The sequence below is a fragment of the Motacilla alba genome, chromosome 4A (assembly GCF_015832195.1).
Source record: "Motacilla alba alba isolate MOTALB_02 chromosome 4A, Motacilla_alba_V1.0_pri, whole genome shotgun sequence".
Lineage (NCBI taxonomy): Eukaryota > Metazoa > Chordata > Aves > Passeriformes > Motacillidae > Motacilla > Motacilla alba.
In genome coordinates this window covers 1735893-1756198 of record NC_052045.1, presented here as the reverse complement: position 1 = coordinate 1756198, position 20306 = coordinate 1735893, and the positions used below count along the sequence as shown (strand labels likewise).

Genomic DNA, 20306 nt, shown 5'->3' with positions numbered 1-20306 from the left:
CCGAGCAGTTGAATAAAAATGTCATGTGAGGTTTTCTGAAATGCAAGTTGGAGTTATGACTGTAGGCTATGTTTTTGATTACAAAAACTTAATTAAATTCAGTGGTGACATCATCTAAACAGATCAAAAGCTGCATAATAAAAGCAGTTGTTATACATACAAGGAAGTCAGTATGCCATTAGTGTGTTCTCAGTGTCATAGGTAAAGTATCTGACCTGATAATTTTAACAAATGGCATTTTTAATCTTTCAAGATGTAGCTGTCAAGACAGGTGTTTAGTCATTTGTAGGTAAATGTGTCGAATACTGAAGATTCAGCAGCCAAACATAAGAATTTCAAATTGTTGCTCCTGCTGTAGAGCTGCTGTTTTGCTGTCAGGGAAGCTCTAACCCCTAAACAGGTCGATAAAGTAATAAGAGAATGTAACTACTACTAATGATTAAACACTGAAAAATGTGTGTGCAACTACATCCTACTAAGTTCTGTGCTGTGTTTATTTATGTATTATTATTATCTTTTTTACACAATAACCTCTCTTGGCTGACCACTGCATGCAGATAGTCGGAAGTAAAGTTCCGGTGAGTACGAACACGAGAGTTTTGTTTTCTCTTATGAACCTCCCTTTTTACAGATTAGACTGGAATAGTTTGGACTTTTAGCTGGGTTTTAAAAGTTCAGTGGGCACAACTGAATCCTTGATTTGTCAAAATAATTGTCAACCACCTCAATCATGTATATCTTACCAGAATGAGATCATTGCTTACACTTTTGAGGCTTTTCTTCAAGTTTTCAGGAGTCTGTTTCCAAATATTCAAACTCACTGAGCTCATCTCTCCATTGTGAGCAACAAATATAATTTAAACTTGTCTTGCCTTTTACTGAAGGCAGGCGCTTGAAATTTAAAATTGACAATGTTTGGCTTACTTCGTTCTGTTTAGATGTGGAATTTTTTATGTTCTAATTGTTGTTATTCATAGCTTGTCTTGGAAATGCCGACTCCAGCAGATCAATGTGACAATAAGATTAATTTACAGGATTCAGGAGGTCAATATGTTTAAGATGAGATCACTGAGAGCATAACTTGTCTCTTAAGGACTCATCTGCATTTTATGTTGTTTTGATTGAATTCAAATATTATAGACAAATATTTTGTATTTCATTTGTTGGAGTGAGTTCAGCAAGTTTTCCCTAGTATATAGGATTTTTTGGGGAATAATTACATATGGATTTAAAATAGTGGTTGAAAGCAAAAATGTGGTTTTAAATTATGGATGGACTTTTATTTTTGATTACAGCCAAAACAGGCTTTTCAGGTACAGCAAGGCTTTCCACTTAGGTCATATTCAGTAATTAAATTCTTTTGTAGAAATAATTCTGTAGTAGAAATAATAGAGAACAATCTATGACTTAAAACTGTCTAATCATCACCTCGGATGTAGTTAGGTTTTTCTCCTACACACTTTATTCTTGTCTATTTTTCTCTTGGCTTTATTTTATTCAGAGTGGCCTTTAAAGAGACTTTTATGTTCACCAGTACTTTTTAGTTTTGTGCACACTAGTGGTTCTTCCCCTAACTGAGGAAAATACCTTCATTATGCATATGTATTTAAAAGTATTTTAGTTTTGAGGGGACAAATTCATTAATTTTCCAGTTCAGTGTGTTAAAACCAGTTTCAAAAAAAATCCCTGCTGCTGTGTAATTTCCTTTTGGTGTGAGTTTGCCTGAACAGCTGCTTTGTGAAGAGGTTATTTTATAAAGCAAGCTGATATTCCCACAATGGGTAGGGGAGAAATTCTAAGATGTTTTCTTCTTCGTGCCTTTGGGTTCAGGGTCTGAAAGAGAGCAAGAACAGCTCTGCATTAAAAGCATGTTTCTGTGCAAATAACTTGCTAAATACTAAAACAAGAAATGCTGTGCCTGGTGTATGGCTTTGCATACCATTGCTTGAAGAGCACTTGCACCTCCGTGTGCTTCCTCCAGGGTTCATCCCTTAGGACCTGTTTGCCTCTGCCAGCACATGGAGCTGTTTCCTTGAGGATTTACAGATCCCCTGTGGTCAGGGAGGAGAGGGATTTTGGCATGTTCCTGGTAGTGCTGTTGGGTTGTAGAGATGGCAGAAATGAGGTTTTCCTGTTCATGGGAACTTGGGAGCTTGAAGTTACCTGAATTTTACATGGGATCCTCAGCACTGCTGGGCCTGCTGTGTGGTGCAGGCTCTCATTTGAGTTGGCATCAGGGAATCATCCTCTGCCTTAACTGAAGATGACCTGTCATAAAGTAATTTCTAAGATTTTCATTCTTAAGCATTGTTTTTTTTTCTCTGAACATTGTGATGTGGGACCCAACCCTCTTCAGTTTCTTTCTACTTTACTTTTGCTTCCATCTTAATTAGGTGTTCTCCTGTAAAACATTTTTCACTGAGACCTCACAGCTCAAAGTAAATGAGAAATGTTTGTATTAAAATCTGATCCATATAAAGGCTTAGCAATTCTAGAAATAGTATTCCAGTCAAACTCTCTGAATAGGGAAATAAAAGAAGCAGCACCTGGTTCAGCATTCGAGTTAGCATGGCTAGAGGTGAGAGTGGATTCAGACTGGCATTGATTGCAGGGAATAACAAAGTAATCCTGGTCAGCTGAAAATTCTCTGCAAGATTTCAAGAATGGATTTTTATGAGCTGTCTTGAGCGACCATCCATTTTGAAGAGGGGGGAAAATAAGGAAGAGGAGTTGGTTCCTTATCGCTGTGCAGTTAAAGGTGCTTTTTCAAAGAGCCAATGAAAAAATGTGCCTGTCCTGCAAGCTGTGGGAAGGAGCCTTAGCAGAGCACGCTGCCAGTTCTTTCAACTGTTGATCTGTTTTTTAGGGAGTCGTGGGTCTTCTGAAAATAAGGGACTAGGCAGAGCAGAGGTGCTTCACCAATGGCCTGGCTGGCACAGAAGGAGAAGGCAGCAAGATCCCACCTTGGTTTAAGTATGGAACAAAAAGTAGCAAAGACTTCAGGTTGCCCCAGTCTGACCTGGAGTCTCCTGTGGAGCTTGCAGCAGGCTGCAGTGGAAGGACAAACTCATCTCTGGGGAGAAGCTCTGTCCTGCATTCTGGAGTGCTGTTCAGGCACATTGCTCAACAGGCAATGGCGTTGATTGAAGTTGCCATTGTCTCATCTCTGTACATTTTGTGGCTCTCAGCAGCATTTCTGTTCTCTTTTCACCATTTGGGAATGGCTAAAGGGACAGTATTTGTGCCCATTTGGATCTGTACTGTGTAGATGATGTGCATTAGTTACACACAAAATCTTTTCCCATCTGTCCAATGGGTGGGATAAAGCTGTTCCTTTTTCCTAGTTCTTTACCTTATGGTCCTTCAGAGTGATGATTTTTCTGAATTTTGATGATATTTGATATGTTAATCTGATTTACAGTCAGCTCCTACTCCTAGAAATATAACCCCACCCGTTTATTCCTTTTTCTTTCGGTAGAAGAGCATCTCTTTGTTTAGGATGTTGATGGTGACTGATTCTAGTCCCTTTATATCCTTCTTACTCATCTTTGCCTTGGTCCTTTGATGTGATGCCCAGCTGAAGGTGCTTTGCCTGTCAGCAAGGAACATTTTCAAAGCTGACACAGTGCAGAAGACCCAGATGTCTCACTGCAGTCAGTCTGTCCTGGTTTTGTTCTGAATCTCCAAGTATGTTGTGAGCACAGTTCTGGTTTGTGCCTGGAGTCTGGCTAGGTCAAAGTCATTAACTTCAGTTTAGCCTAGTCGTTTTGTCATCGGCCATACTTAGTGTATTTTTGGAAAATGAATGGTGAGAATCTCAAGAGAGCCAAGCAGAAGCTTCATAAGAAGTGGAGCTTTGTGGAAGAGAGACAATTTGAATATTTGTGGTGGAAGTAATACAATTAAAACCAAATGCATATAAATCCTCTTCTAGGACAGGCACTTGATGCTGCCTTTACACCCATGACATCTTTATCAGGTTCTCTTCAACAGACCCTTCAGAGCTAAGGAGCTTTAGGAGCTGCAAATGAATCAAAACCACTCTTCTGAGATAAGCCTGCTGCAACTTGTCAGAGCTGTACAAAAGATTAGTTGCACCTTCTGGAAAAGTGTTTTGTCTTGTTCAAGAGTTTGAATACTCTCGCTCTAAAAACTGATATTCAGTTATTTAATAGTGAAATACTGTGTAAGTAGTTATTCTTCTGTAGTGGCACTTCAGCAGGAGGGAGCTCTTTTGACAAATCTCCTGTATGATTTTTTTGCAGCAAACAAGATCCTCTAGAGAGCTCTGTTAGGGGTCAAACATGAACTATGGTACAGCAAAAAATTGGCTCAGAAAGTTGCATGAACTGGGTTTTTTGTATGTCTCTCCTTACGATTGTTTCCACTCCAGTGTTGTGAAGTAGATGTATAATACACTCTCATTAAATATGTTAATACAGCTGAGCGATGGAATTAAATTTCTGTATTCCATTTGTAGTACATGCACAAAGTAAAAAAGATTCCAGCGTCCAGTTATCCTTGTGATGTAAGACCAAAAGTTTTAAACAATGATGACAAATCCCAGTCAAGTCAGCTATCTTGAGTACCTGTACTATGATTTGGAAATTCATATGGAAACATTAGTCTTCTGTTCTATCATCTAAGCACTGTTTGATCACTAAAACAGCAGCCTTCTGCCTTCTGTGATAGGGGGGACTGAAGAACAGCAAGCACGAGTGTACCCTGTCCTCACAAGAATACATCCATGAGCTGCGCTCTGGAATTTCAGATGAAAAGCTTCTTAATTGCCTGGAGTCTTTGAGAGTGTCTCTAACCAGCAACCCAGTCAGGTAAGCAGAGCAATTTCCACAGTAGTTTTCATCATGCTGTTTTTGCTAAGCAGGAGAGTTGTGGGCTTTGGGGTTTTTTTGGAAAGCAGAGTAATTATGCTAATGCTTGTTGACAGGAGAGCAGTGTTCTCAGCACCCTGGATCAGGATCAGTGAAATGCTTGCAGCTGTCTGCAATAGCTCCTCACCTTTCTCTGTGGCTTTCAGCAATTTGTACCTGTTGGAACTGTTTGCCTTCGTGGCTGATCAGATCTTTTGGCAAAGGGGACCAAAAGTGGAGCCTGTGAAGGGATGCACGAGCAGTAACAGAGAAACAGCTTTGCAAGTTCTGCATTTGATTAAGAAATAATTAAAATTTTTTCTTTGTTTTTTTTTTTTTTTTTTTTTTTTTTTTTGTCCAGCTGGGTTAACAATTTTGGACATGAAGGTCTTGGGCTCCTGCTGGATGCATTGGAAAAGCTTCTGGACAAGAAACAGTAAGGACCTGGATCATTTGAAGGGAGGCATGGGGAGGCTGTGAGGATTTTCCTTATGTGATTTTCCTCTTTCCTTTCAAGGCAAGAAAGTATTGATAAGAAGAATCAACATAAACTTATCCAGTGCCTCAAAGCTTTTATGAACAATAAAGTAAGTATTATTTTAAACTCACATATTTCTATCCTGTTTGGGTTTGAGTTCAATATGTATGTAACATGGTAGATGTTGGAGAGGGAAGGAAAGCTTGTATATCCAGTGTTTAACTCTTTGGGAATGCAGGTCTGAAACTTAGTGTAACTTCTGTTGAGACTCTTCTTCATGAACCTTTCTGCATTTTTTCTTAGTTTTGTTAAATATTATTGATTTTTGGAAGTGAAATGTTTGATAAAAAGAGGATGATAGTATAAATTTAAGGTAATTAAATTTGGAAATGAATTACTTGAAAATTTAAATTAAAAGCTTTCCAAACTCAGATTTTAATACATGTTTGTTAACATAATGTATTTTTTACCTGATTTAAATTGAGTAGGATTTGATATCTTTTTAGCTGCAGTTTTTGAGTTGTAGGTCATAGTTAAAGGGTTAGGTTAAGTTGTATCTGATTTGTTTCTAACACAGGTTACTCAGGTTCACAGAGTGCCTTCTAGAAGCCGATGTGTGAAACTTGTCATTTTTCTTCATTCACAGCAAAATCTTAAATCTTGTATTTATGTATCTTCCCCAGCAAATAAAACTGCCTAAAAGTTACTTATAATTACTTTTGCTCAGTTTAGAAATGAAATGGTTCAAAAGCAGATATTTCACACTTCTGAGATGTGTCAGATATAGACAGAAAATAAAACCTGATTTGACTTGTGGTGGGTACTGATTTTACAAGGTCCTGGTGCCCTCCTGAGGAGCTGAATCTCTCTCTGTCAGGAGAAAGGCTCCAATGCAAGACCAGGGACCCTGACCTGTGTCCCCAAGCAGTGATGGCCAAAAGGGGTTTTGGTGGGGTGCTGTCAAACCCCTCTGCAAGGGAGGGCTTGGGAGAATCCCTCAGGATCTTAAGTTGGGGATGAGTTTCCAAGGCAAGCACAACCTTCTCACCATGAGCTTCTTGTTTCTGCCAGTATGGTTTGCAAAGGATTCTAGGAGATGAAAGGAGCCTCTTGCTGTTGTCACGAGCAATTGATCCAAAGCAACCACACATGATGACTGAGACAGTGAAAATCCTTTCTGCTATCTGCATTGTTGGAGAGGAAAACATGTAAGTGAGACATGGAAGCTTTTTTTGGTGCTCGTGAGTTGTTAATTTGGACACAGGTGAGAAAAGTTGTCAGTGAAACAAATGTAACCTGTTAAGGCTTTAATAATGTGGTTTAAAATTAGAGACTTCACCTGTTGTGTTGCCCTGATTCATTATTAAATCAGAGAAAAGCAAATGAGCAGAGACCCACACACAGTGGCTGAAGTGGAAGGTGTGAGAGGACAAATCATCTCTCTACCACAGGAACCAGGAGTTTACATTTACAGCTGGGCTTTGGAACAGTTCAACTTAGAGTTATTTAGCACTTGCCCGTGAGATGATCACTTGGCATAACTTTAAAAGATGATCACTTGGCATATGTTTCCTGTAAATTCACCACTGTGTTTATTTACTGAAGATTAGAATGGGCAAACTTCATGTCTTCTATGAAATAAATAGATAAAAACATTCTGATTCCTGAAAGGACAGTTTATTAGAATTTCCAGATGTTAAACGTGTCAGCTGTTATCAAGTGCACAGTCCTGCAAAGGGAGGGATTTCCCCCCTCATTGGTTGTTTCTTAGCTGAAATAATAATACAGAGATTTAGTCCCCCCCCTTTTTTCTTATTTCAACATTAATCTTGTAGACATTTTTAACACTTGGTTCTCAGATTTTCAACTTTGTGTAGATAAATGCATTTAAACTCTGTCAGTGCACTAAGCCTTGAGCTGTGTGAGCAGGGGGCTTAGTATGTTTAAAACGAGCAAGTTGGCTGTGCTGTGCTCTCACAGTTTGTCTTTCTCTTAGCCTGGACAAGCTTTTAGGTGCTATAACCACTGCTGCTGAGAGGCACAGCAGGGAGGAGCGCTTCTCCCAGATTGTGGAGGGCCTGGAGAACCACGAGTTCATCCAGCTGCAGGTGAGTTTGCCTGTGTGTGCTCCAGCTGAAAGGCTGAAGGCTGTGTATGGCTTGGTGATCTTTGATTCCACACATCTTTCAGTGCTGTTAATCAGTAAAAGAGAAGAAACAAATACCAGTGGTCTACTGGTACTAGATTTTCTACTTGTTAGTGATGGAAGGCCAAGAAACTCACTTTCTGTCTCAGAAGTAGGATTAAGAAGTCTTGACCTTACTAAAGAGAGTAATCAATTATATTTCTTTCCTTGGATGCCAGGTGTAATGTTCAGGTAATACATCTGGTCCTAGTGCTGGTACTTTAGGCAGCAGTACCTGTGGCCTCTTAAATATTCAGATATATGCTAATTATGGCAGGTGTAGCATGGGGCGTGCCCGTTTTTGGCAGGGTTCCTTTTGGGACGAGTGAAGTGCAGCAGGATAGTGTGGGTGCTTTTGTCAGTAAGGACCCTGCATTCCTTGCTGTGTGTGTTCAACATGTGCCTGTCACCAGCCACTAGTGCCTCTCTGAGGGTAACCTAGTGAGCTTTCAACATTATTTTTATTTTATTATTTTAAAATAATAAAATAATCTGTGCCAGTGGTTGTTACTGTCATGACTTAGATCGTGTTCATTGCTGCTTATGTGTCCGTGGGTTGAGGTTTTTGTGCTCTGTGGGCACCAGAGTTTTGCTTGGCTAAGATGCAAGCCTTTTTTTAGTTGGGATTGGTTGGGTTTTTTTGGTATTGCCATTTTTGCATATAGTCCAAGTGGCTGAATATCCTAATAAAGGATGACTTTGACTTGTGACCTTCTCATTATACAGTAGTTATGCACATTTGGTACTGAAATTTATTTTTCAGCTACCTTGGCAGAAAGATATGGGACAATACAGGCAGGGCAGGTATCCTTGGGATGCCTTTGCCAGTCTTGGCTCAAATACACATCAGCTGTAGCTGCCTTAATGCTGTGTTTACCATCAGCACCTCTTGTTTCAGAGCTGATGAGTTAATGATGGCCAATAAGTTTCTATAAATGACATTCTAATCTTAATAGTGCTATCACTGGAGAATTCATTCTGGAGTTGTCTCCCACTCCATGACCTTATTGATTTAAGGCAAACAACAGCCACCAGCCCCATTCCTGCCAGCCTCCCCCTCCCAAAGCTCCCTGATACCACTGAAGGCACAATTGCAAGACTCATTACCTTGTTTCTGACAAAATCCTTCTTTGCTGGGAATGTATTAGCACAAGCCATTAAGGCAGAGTCTCTCTGGCAGAAGCAATCAGAGCAGATGGCACCTCTTCTCTCTATTAATTTCAGATTGGACATGTGCTTTGGCTTGTTAAGTCATGTCATAGTAGTAAAATAACAAGAATCATTCAAGCAAGCACGATGATACTGCATTATCTGAAGATGCAGCTCTATCAAGAGAGTGCCTTTGAAAGGGTGTTTTAATAGAAATTTGAGACTCCATAAGGTGTTCTATTAAAGCTAAATAGTGAATGTAATTAAAACAGGAAGGTGCTTTTTATCTGATTTTTTTTCCTCTGCAGCTATTGATTTTTTTTGTCCTACTCTAAAGCTACTTCTAGTTGCAGTTAACATCTTTTACCAAACTTGCTGTTTCCCTGGAGTCCCATTTTAGTCTTTTAAAGTGGATCAGCACTTTTGGCGTTGTGCTGTTGTCTACCTGTTTTCAAATAAATCAATTCAAGTGCACAGCTGTTCAATTAAAGCATTAGCCACTATCCTGAGAGCAGGCGTTTTGCACAAGTGCTCTGCAGGAATGGAAAAACCACCTGGTGATGTGACTAATTTGGGTGTGGGTGTTTACTGGGGGGCTCTGATGTGGGGGTTTCTGAGTTTTTAGTTATTGTAGAAGCAGTTTGTTTTCAAACTGATGAATGCAGAGGAGAAACAGAAGGAGGTACAATGGCTGCCTTTAGTTTGGGGATACCTAGTGCATGATTTTAGGGTGGGCAGCCCTGGCACAGGGTGCCCAGAGAAGCTGGGGCTGCCCCTGGGTCCCTGGCAGTGTCCCAGGCCAGCTTGGACAGGGCTTGGAGCAGCCTGGGCCAGTGGCAGTGTCCCTGCCATGGCAGGGGTGGCACTGGGTGGGCTTTAAGGTCCCTTCCAGCTCAAACCAGTCCATGACATTATTCTGCAATCATCATTCCTAGGGTACTTTTTTTGGTACAGTGGAAGCATCCTGATATGGAACCAGAGCAGTATTTGCTGTTGCTAAAATAAACCCGAGTGTTGTGTGTGTGCTGCATAGTAAAGAATTTCCATCTCTGGTTTTATAATTCAGCTGAAACAGTGACTGAAGCATTGGTTTCCATTCTGTGTTTCTGATTACAGGTGGCATGTATGCAGCTCATCAACGCCCTTGTTACATCTCCTGAAGATCTTGACTTCAGGATACACTTGAGAAATGAGTTTTTACGTTGTGGCCTGAAGAAAATATTGCCTGTAAGTCATTTGTACCCAGGAGTTGGTCACTGTCCACTGTGAGTGCTGAAGATAACCAAACTGTTTAACCAGGACAGCAGATGGGAAGGATTTGGGGCTGCAGAGGGTCAGATGATCAACCCAAATCTGCTTTCAGCCTGCAGAGTTACAAATTCAGATTCTCGTGAGCTGTATAAACCAGAATAGTCGTTGAAACAAATCAATATATTAGAAATTAAATGAGGGTAGCCAAGTGCTGCCTAATGAGCTCAAAGCACATGCAGTCAATGTGAATCTGGCTGTGGAACCAATCTTGGAGTAACTTTTTGTATGTGCTGTTCCTGTTGTTTTCTGTGAAATCTGTTTTTCTTTAATCTGCCTGCGGAGAATGCATTGGGACATTTTAAGGAAAAATCAAATCAGAAATTCATTCTGAGACTGCATGTTCATGCAGCTGCACAGACAGGAATATTTCTGATTGGGGAGAGATTTGTAGCTCTTAGCCAAGAAACCATTCTGATGCTTACATCAAAATTAGGTGTATTTAAGGTACTCATCACCTTCTTACAAAAGATGAGAGAAATTAGAGTACCTGCTTATATTTGTCTGGAACAGAATTTATTGTGCTGTGATTTTTAAGATGTGGAATTTCAAATTGTCAAGTTGTCAGGAACAAAGACTTCCATTTTTGGCTCATTTTGCCTTGAGACACTTTCTGATGTGTGGTGTTACATTTTCTTTGGGATATTTTTAGGATTTATATCATGTGGATATATTAATATGATCTACTGGCTTTATTTGCTGTGGAACATCTCTCAATAAATAAATTATAGAATCAATAAATGCTTTAAAACTTGAAGAATGGGGGGTGGGTTAGGTAGCAAAGAAACTAAATTGTAACAAATCATGATATGATGGAAAACTTGGGAGACTGTATCAACATCTGCCATACAGATCTGAGTGTAAAAGCAATTAATAAGCTAAACTTAACTCTGGGAATTAGGAAAAGTCCTTGTATTTCATAAAAGAAAAGCACATTTCCCTCTGCTCCAAATGCTAACTTGTGTGGGTTTGGTTTTTTTTCTCTTCTGTATTTCTCCTTGTACTGTGGATGCTTTAATGCCAGGTTAACTGAGGAACAGAAATTGCAAACAAATCTTCTTTACACTTCTTTAAACTTCTTAAGCTCATGTCAATAATGTTTTGAAATATACCTGTTGTGGTTTTTAAATGGAGTTCTGACATGAACAAGCAGGAACTGCTATGTTAAGAGCAATGGATTCAACTGCAAGTCTTCTTGTTCGTTCTGTAGCCCAAACCTGCTCTGGGAGCTGGTATTTTGCCTTTAGTTTTTCTCAGTTGAATCATTATAATAAAAATAGCCCAGGCACTGAGTTGAAACTTGCTGCTGTTCTAGAGGTTCATGTCTTATATTTCATCATGATGCAGTCCTTCAAGGGGGGGAGTTCTTCCTTTAAAAAAGGAAAAATTAAGATATACTCTACCTTGAAAAACAGGCCTTGAAAGATAAGGAAAATGAAGAGCTTGATATTCAGCTGAGGGTGTTTGATGAGAACAAAGATGAAGACCACTTTGAACTGTCACATCGCCTCAATGACATCAAAGCTGAAATGGAATATCCTTTAAGGAAATGCTGTTATAACTTGTGTTGTTTCAGAACTTTATTAAATGGAAATTACAGTGCTCTATGTGCAGGTTATTTGTCTCAGTTGTATGTCTTAGCAGGGGCTTTGTCAAGCAGATTTCTCTCCAGTTGCTTTTTTTGTTGGAAAATATTTGGATAATTAGTGCTTAAATTTGCATGTCAGATGTAAGTCATTGGGAACTGAATTAATTTTTCATAAATAACATTTATTAAGCTAAACTCTGTCTCATAATACATGAAGAGATAAAATTATACCCGTGGAAGATCATAAGTTTGAAGAAAAATGAGTTTTGATAATAAAAGGAACACCATTTTTGTAGGTTCTGAAGCACTACAGATGTGTGCTTTTTCCAGCTGTGAAGGAGCAGGAAATTCCAAGTTACCCAAGTGCAGAATGGCTGCTTGCAGGTTTTAGGAGGAAGCAGAGGGAGGTAGAGGCAATCAGTGGGAGGACTAGAAGATCCCCTGGAATGTTGTTGCTTTGCAGAACAGGTACTTACAAGTAAGGGGCATCTCTAGGAAATGAAAAAGATTGACCAGTGTGTGTTTGCCAGCAGCCTGGCTGAGCTCAGGGTGGAAACAAAGCTTTGTGTGAAATATTTTTACAGGATTTTAAAACACTAAGTCTATATATGATTGTTCTGACTGATAATGAAACGTGTCCTAAAGGATAAGCAGGGCACAGAAATTCTGTGCACTATCTTAGTGGAAAAATAATATTTCCTGTGGAGGGGTTTTACTTGGACAATGTGGGGAGTGGCCGGGGAGCTGTGTTTGGGTGGGGTGGCTGTTCTGTGCTGCAGTGGGTTTTTTGAGCTTTTGTTTGTTTTTGAAGTTTGTGGTACTGTTGTTTTCTTAACCATGTTTGCACTGACGTGAGCGAAGTGTTTCATCTACTGTACAATATGGTGAAAGATACTTCTTCTGAAAATTACTTCTTGTCCATTCTCCAACATTTCCTCCTGATCAGGAACGATTACTATGTCCGGTGAGTGCCAGCTGCCAGGCTGGAGGTTTTGGGGGAGTAGGGGCAAGAATAGAAATTAAGACCCTGCTAAACTGAGTAAATCATGCCTAAAAAGTCACTCTGAGACTATGTTATTTATCTTTTTGCTCCCTGTTTGTATTAAAAAGGTCTTGGCAAATAAAATAGTGTTTGTTTCAAAGATTTGAAGCTTAGTCTAACACCCTCATCCCAAAAACCTCTTATTTGTTGGGCACTTTTTCTTTAGTCCATTTTGATACCTTTATTGCTTCAAAGAACATGGAAGTTGTACAGCTGGTAATTGAAAATACTCCCACGTGCCTTGGATCTGCTCTTTGCAGTGTCAACTTCTCCCATGTGCAGCACGGTGTCATAGCAAGGTCGAGGCATCGCATCCAAAATATTTGCAAATAACAGTTTGAACTTGATGCTTCTTCTGGCACTTGTAGAATTCAGATATTAGGAGTTAGTTACCCCCCTCCCCAACTGCATAAAGTCTTGTTCGTGTTCTTATTGTCTTGTAAATGTTTCCTGTTCTAGACCTCAGTATTACAAGATCATAGAAGAATGTGTGTCTCAGATAGTGCTGCACTGCAGTGGCATGGACCCGGATTTCAAATACAGAGGAAGGATGGACATCAATTTTACACAGCTTGTTGGTTTGTACTCTTGAAGTAGTTTTCCCTTGTTTTTCTCTGTGTTCCTCTGTCTGGACTTACACTGGGAGTGTGCTCTGGAGATAGGCATGTAAGCTACAGGTGTGCTTGTGGAGTACCAGACCAAATGCTGTAGCCTTTAATGAAATGAGACAGGGCTCATAAAAAAGAGCCTGTGCTTTTGTGCTGTGGGCTCACAGGGTGATGATGGCTGGGAGCACCTCAGAGCTGTGATATGTTTGCCTTGACTTGCGTGTGCTCTTTAATTTAAATTCTAGATGCGTGTGTGGACAAGGCTAAAGTAGAAGAGAGTGAAAAGAAAGCAGCAGAATTTTCCAGGAAGGTAAGTCCTGCTCATGGTGTGCAACAAAATCCTGACAGGAACACAGTCAGCTTGTTTCCCAGCTGAAAGTGGGAAATAGTGGCTCTCACAATCCTACTTGTTGCTCTCCTGTCCTGAAATAATCATAATTAAATAACTTAAGTGCAGCTATAAGCTTAAAAAAATGAATGAATGTGTTAAATTAGCTGCAGTAGTACTGAAGTTCAGGTGGAGGTGTGTATTGAAATAATTCCAAATTTTGCTCTTTTTTGCTGGTCTGGTCTAAGTAGGCGTTTTCAGGCCAAATGGCAGAACATGTTCTTGAACACGATGATTGCAGGTTTCATTTTTAATGAATTTAAGCTTGCTGCAATAGATGCATACTCGAGTTTGGTTTGAGAAGTCTGCAGTGCTCTCTTGGAGGGAAAAACCTGAACTCAGTAGCTGGATCTGAGTGGTTCTCTGACTTACTGATGGAAAAAAAAGTGGTGCTAAAAATGAACACGTTAGAAAAATGCTGCTAAAAGAGTTAAAAGTGCATCAGTTGCTCCAGCTCTGGTGGTGTTCAAAGAATTCCTGCCAATGTAGGCTCTGGTGTGGCCATAAGGGGACAAACTCTCCTGTGCTGCTTAAATCTTTACAGTTTGATGAGGAGTTCACAGCTCGACAAGAGGCACAAGCAGAGCTGCAGAAACGAGAGGAGAAAATCAAAGAACTCGAATCAGAAGTCAAACAGCTGCGGACCCAGGTAATAAAGAAATATCATGTTAACTTCCACAGCTGAGTTGATTTTTTTTTTTTTTTTTTTTTGAGGAGGAGTTGAAAAGAAATTGCTCCAGAGTAACTTGTCTGTCTGGAGTTGGGAGTGTCTGGTCAAGGTGTATTGATTTGTTTGGCAGCCAGCATAAGTTACTAAGGATAGTTAATGGAGGCAACACTTTTCAAGTACTGGTATGTTCAGCCTGTCAGAGGCACCTGCTTTATTGAGAAAAAATGGTCCTTAGCCTATAAAAACCTTACATCCAGCATGACTTTTTTTTTCCTGCAGGCATTTGTTTATGCTTTCACATTGCTGCTTCTGTATGTTTCACAGAAAGTTTTTGTTTTGGAAGTGTTTATTTTTAAAGGCTTTTGCTTTTGTATATATTTTTTTACTCTTACACTTTATATAAGCCTTTTATATTTTTTACACCAGCTTTATGTTTAGACAGGTCATTTGTACCTTTTAAGAGCTTACAGATATTATGATTTAGTGCTTTGCCTCAGTCTGGCTTATTTATACTCCTTCATTGCTAGGCAAGGCCTGCCTTTCTGTCTTTATTTTTACTGCCTTAAAGCCTGTGATCTCACTTCCTGTTTGGGCACTGAGGTGGAGACCCAGCCACTCCTGTTCTTACTTCCTTCTTGCCAATTTTCATGTTTGTTACAAATTCCTACAAGCCAGTGTTACACTGAAATGTGACAGTCTGTTTTAATGAGTTCTCCAGCAATTGTTGCATTACAGCTTGTGAGCCAAAGAAACACATGCCTTGTGCAAAGCAAAAAAATGTACTTTTGGTCTAATTAATTGTTAATCCTGTTTTATTGATCCTAACACAGTTCAGATTATGCAGACATGGCAGGGCATTCACAGTAATGCTGACCACTGGTTAATGAACCATGTAATTCTGGTATCTGTTCCCTTTTCTGGTGTTATGCTCCCCACAGAATATGATGACACTTATTTCTAGCTGCACTCACCCCTCTGATGGTTTGACATGTTGCTGTTGCTCTTCCTTATTAATTAGTAAGAACTTATTAGAATGGATATTGTGATTGCTCTTTCTTCCTCTCACCAAAGGAGCTCTCTCAGACAGATCCAAAAGGCAGCAGGACAGGTTGTTGCACACCCTTCACCCCTGCAGGTGTCAGAACAGCAATGAACAACTGTGGTCCTGTGACCTCTTCCACTGCAGCAGCTGCTGCTGATTGCTGGGGACGATTTCCCAGCAGCAGATGAGTGCTGCTGAAATTCAGCATGGTTATTCTCATCTCTGATGCCCCAGCTTGCCGGGGTATCCTAAGTGGGATAAATGTTTTGTGCATTGGTAAGAAATAAAATGCTGTTCTGTTCACTTAAATGTTAGTGCTGCTATTAAATTTTCTTTAAAATTGAAACAATTTGTTTTTATAGAAATGCTAGGTTATTCAGTTTACTTGGCAGCTTTATGGTACGTGGTATAATCTATTGTTATTGTTTCTCATTTAAATAGGAGAACAGTTGCATTTCTCACTTTCTTGAGATGCAGTTGGCTGAAAACCATCCTGGTTGGTTCAGCTTTGTATCAGACTGCCTCCTGTCACTGATGAAAGGAATTCCTCTGTGTTCCAGGTCCTGACAGAAGTCCCATCAATACCTCCAGCCCTCCCGAGTGAGAACGTCCCACCATCTCCAGCGCCTTCACTCCCTGGTGGAGTAACAATTCCTCCTCCTCCTCCCCTCCCTGGTATAGGAGGCATCCCTCCTCCTCCTCCCCTGCCTGGTGGAGTAACAATTCCTCCACCTCCTCCCCTGCCTGGTGGGGTAACAATTCCTCCGCCACCTCCCCTGCCTGGTGGGGCAACAATTCCTCCACCACCTCCCTTGCCAGGTGGAATAGCAATTCCTCCCCCTCCTCCATTACCTGGTTCATCCCTTCCTCCACCTCCTCCTCCTCTGCCCGGTGCAACCATCCCACCACCCCCTCCTCTGCCCGGTGTGCCCCCACCACCTCCTCTGCCCGGGGGAACAGGGCCTCCTCCTCCTCCTCCTCTGCCCGGGGGAGCAGGGCCTCCTCCTCCTCCTCCTCTGCCTGGGGGAGCAGTCCCTCCCCCGCCGCCTTTTGGGGGGCCCCCGATGCCACCCCCTCTGGGAGGGGCTCCCTTTGCTCCCTTCCCGGCGGTGCCAGCACTGCCTCACGGGATGAAGGAGAAGAAGAAGTACAAGCTGGAAGTCTCAATGAAGAGAATCAACTGGTCCAAGGTATGCCAGCAGGTGTGGGGATGATGTTCCTTCCCCTCCTGCGCTTGCTTCTGTGTAGTGATGGATTTTTAAATGAGGCTCATCTTGGCAGGGCTCATTGTTGTACCAGGTGTCCCAGGAAGCCAGCTTGCTTCCAGTGCATTGTATCAGCTGCAGTGAGCATCCAGAGCAGCTTTGCTTCAAGCTGTATATAAATACTCAGCTATCTCCAAACTGTTTTCAAGCAGCTTTCACACATACCTAGCAAAGCAAACCAACTTAAGCTTTTTAAATTTGTGATGTTTAATGTTGCTGAGAGTTCAGAGATTGCTGATATCAGGCCTTAATGTTACTTGTTGATTATTTATCCCAGATATTTATTGTTCTCAGTCAGTGATGTGCTGGAGCAGGGCTGTGGCCACTGGGAGGAGCCATGGGACTGCTCAAGGGAAAGGTTTGGGCATCATGAGCTTCCAGTGTCTTAGCTTGATTGTATTTAATCACATTTCATTTTTAAAACCATCTTAAAATCTACGCATTACTTGAGCAGTAAAGTGCAAGCACAATCTGATTTGCAAGTGAACCCTTAAAGCAGTTCCCAGTTATTCCTTGCCTCTCAGTATATCCAGTCCCTCTGAGGAGAAATTATAGAAACATCCAGGTGTGTGCTGGGGGGTGTTGTTTTAAAACACCTTTTGGATCAGTGTAGCCCCTGCTCCTTCCATTTAAAGAAAGTAAATGTGGGGTTTTAGATAATTGGATCTGTTATCAAGACTAAATGATTGCATTCTCATGTTGTGGTTGGTAGTTTTTTTTAGTGGTATTAATTATGACAGATATGTTGATGTTTGGTGTAGGAAAAAGTACCAAAAATCACCAAATCATCAAGGCAAATAAAAGGACTTTATATAATTCCATGCTGTGCGGTTCCTCTAAATTCTGAGTAGTCAAAAGGCTTTGAGGTAACCTAAGAGCAGAATAATCCCACCAGTCTTGGGAGAGGAATCCAGAAGGTTGAGAGAGAGCCTGTGTGGAAATGTGTGGCATGCCAATTTATAGTTTCTTTTGGCAGAAGAATTAATGCTTCAATGATTTCAAATGATTTCAAAATATTTGGAGATGTGCTCAAACAATCTGGAAGTGTATCTAGTGGCCATAGTTTAAAAACAGGCTTCAATATATTGAACTAGAATGATATAAAACAGCCTGCCATGTTTTTAGAGTATCAATTGAGATAAATTTTAAAGTCAGTTTGAAAATCTTTACTTTTCTGTAATTCTTAGAAAATAATTGCATAAAGGGATAAGTGATAACTTCATTGTGGGAGGAGGAATTCATGCCTGGGGGAGAAAGAACTGGATCAGGATGCACTGCAGGAGTTTGGGAGCTGTGGGACATAGACTGCTGTCCTGTAAGCACAGAGAAAAGCAAGCTTTTATTTTATAATGCATGTGGGTAATTGCAGCCAATTTCATTGTGATCACTTCCACTGGGGAGTTTGTAGGAATAATTTCTGGAGTGTGTGTGTGAACACTGGCTGTGACAATGGGAAGGAGCTGCAGATGGACGCTTTGCTTAAGTGCTCTGGGAACAGTGCCAGAGATCTCCTGCCTACTGAGGAAGTGCAAAGTCTGTTTGATCATCACTTTTAAGGAGCCATCATTCGAGGAATAAAATTCTTACTGTTTAATTTAGTCCCTTTTGCTGTAACTGTCTTCCCCATTAGTGTTGGATTAAGGTAGTTTTTTAAAATGTCTTCCCTGGAGCTGCTGGTAAAGCAGGGCTGAAAGGTGGAGGGACCAGCATGTTGCAGGGAAATTGGAGTGAGGCTGACAAATGCAGTATTGCTAAATTCCCTGCATATCATCCTGAGGTTAAATAGCCCTTGGAAATTATTTTCATTTAAACAGATTTATACACAATAATTAGTAATGTGTTCAAAGCTGTTAGAGAACATATTTTGAAAACAGAACGGCAGTTCTGAATCATACATGAGGAGTCAAGTTTTCTTTCAGCTTTTGTATTGCAGGGCATTTCTTGCTTTAATATAGCCAGTAGAGAGCTGAGGCTCTGCAAGGTCCCCATGGCCAGTTCATCCCAGACCCTGGTCAATTGTTCCATCCAGTTCTCAGGCAGCAGGAGAAGGAGCGCTGAAGAGTTTGGGAACTCAAGTAATCAGGAGACAGCTAGAACACTCGCAGAGCCAGCTGCTGTTATTAGTTCTGCTTGGAAAACTTGCTGAGTGGGAGAAGTACAGTGAAGCCCATTTGTGGCCAGAGGGCAGCTCAGCTCACTGTGCTGTGCAGGAACAGCAGGGAGAGAACATTCCAGAACGGGCTCAACTTCCTCAGCCCGACTCTCACAGAGCTTCTGTAGCATTTGTTTTAGCTTGGCTGTTGAAAACACTCCTAATTGACTCTGGAGATGCTGTTTTTCTTGCAGATCGAGCCTCAAGAAATAGGAGAAAACAGCTTTTGGGTAAAAGCTGAAGAAGATAAATTTGAAGACCCGGAGCTGTTTGCAAAATTGGCACTTACCTTTGGAACCCAAATGAAAGGTACATTCTTACTTAGCTCTTTATTGTGCTTTTATTAAGTTTAAAACTCTGTAATGGCAGTTCTTTTATGCTTTGTGCAATACCATGGAATTCATTTGATGGTTTTATAGCAGGAAGATGATTTAAAACATATATTAAGCATAACAGTCTATTACAAGAATTGCTCCCCCTTCACTTTACGGCATGAGGGGAGAAACCTTTTTTGCAATAATACCTTTTAAAAGTGCACTGTATGTTGCAGACAGATGTGAGTTTTCTTTTAATGGAATTATAATTAAATTTAAAATTCGAATCCTAAAATCATGTTTATTTGCATTATTATTCCTAGCTGAGAATTTCTGGAGTAAGAACAGCAGTTTTTGCTAACACAGTGTTAAAAAAGATTAATTCAGGAAGGGCTCTCAGAGGACTGTAATGAACTATTTCTTGAGTAGATTCCTTGAATTATTTCTGAATGTGGGTTTTTTTTTTTTCTGTGTCCTTTTGAAACCTCTTCAAAGAGTTGGTCATGGCTGTGTTTTTCATGAGATATTCATATTCCTTTCAGTAGTCAGTGAATTTAAACGTTTAGAATTCTCTTTTTGCAGCACACCTTGGAAGCACTTTCTGGTATAAATGTTCAGCTATTCCATGCACCAATTTCAAAGCATCCTTTGCAGTAATTTCACATTTTTTCCATGCCCAAGTTGGATTGACTCGTGGTTCCTAGCACTGCAGGGAGGGTAAAATGCTGTGGAGCTGGTCACTTCCTTTGGTGTGACAGGAAGACCTTTAAGGGAAGGAATGCCCAGCAGCAGATGACAGCATGGCATGAGCCCCTTCTAAATGAAAAGGACAAGCTCCTGCCTTGAGCCGAATTCTTTCACCAGGAATCTGAAGAAATGTTGCAGAATTCCTGAAAAGCTTCTTCATTAAAAATGCTGAAAAAACCCTCTTGAAATGTTGACATAGCTGACAGTTTCCACTGAGAAGAAATTCTTGTTGACATAGTTGCACAGTTGTAAAACTAGGAACAACAGAAACTCCTCCACCAGCTTAGTGCACTGATAGCCTTGCAGATATTTTTCCTCGTTTGGTTCTCAGTTAATGGTTGTAAAAAGCAAGATGCCATAGCAAAGGATGCACATTAAAAATGCTGCTGCACGGTACTCAGGATATGAAAATCTTACTTGGCTGGCTCCTGCACAAAGGCAGAGTTGTCTGTCTGAGTTCAAGGGTTTGTTTTAAACTTGAGAACCTACTGGAAGTCAA

General features: G+C 40.6%; 1 protein-coding gene across 5 annotated transcripts in view; it reads left to right on the top strand.

Moving 5' to 3' along the window:
• Positions 1 to 20306, top strand: part of DIAPH2 (diaphanous related formin 2) — a 174449-nt gene that overhangs the window by 22237 nt on the left and 131906 nt on the right. For 4 of the 5 annotated variants that reach the window (XM_038122767.1, XM_038122764.1, XM_038122768.1 and 1 more), the window contains 14 exons: positions 558 to 578; positions 4693 to 4832; positions 5233 to 5307; positions 5389 to 5458; positions 6421 to 6557; positions 7346 to 7457; positions 9800 to 9910; positions 11407 to 11525; positions 12427 to 12543; positions 13081 to 13199; positions 13475 to 13539; positions 14162 to 14266; positions 15890 to 16519; positions 18941 to 19055. In XM_038122767.1, coding sequence (XP_037978695.1) covers positions 558 to 578; positions 4693 to 4832; positions 5233 to 5307; positions 5389 to 5458; positions 6421 to 6557; positions 7346 to 7457; positions 9800 to 9910; positions 11407 to 11525; positions 12427 to 12543; positions 13081 to 13199; positions 13475 to 13539; positions 14162 to 14266; positions 15890 to 16519; positions 18941 to 19055 — 1936 coding nt within the window. The remainder of the gene's footprint in view (positions 1 to 557; positions 579 to 4692; positions 4833 to 5232; positions 5308 to 5388; positions 5459 to 6420; positions 6558 to 7345; positions 7458 to 9799; positions 9911 to 11406; positions 11526 to 12426; positions 12544 to 13080; positions 13200 to 13474; positions 13540 to 14161; positions 14267 to 15889; positions 16520 to 18940; positions 19056 to 20306) is intronic. The other variant, XM_038122765.1, reaches the window with a different exon arrangement.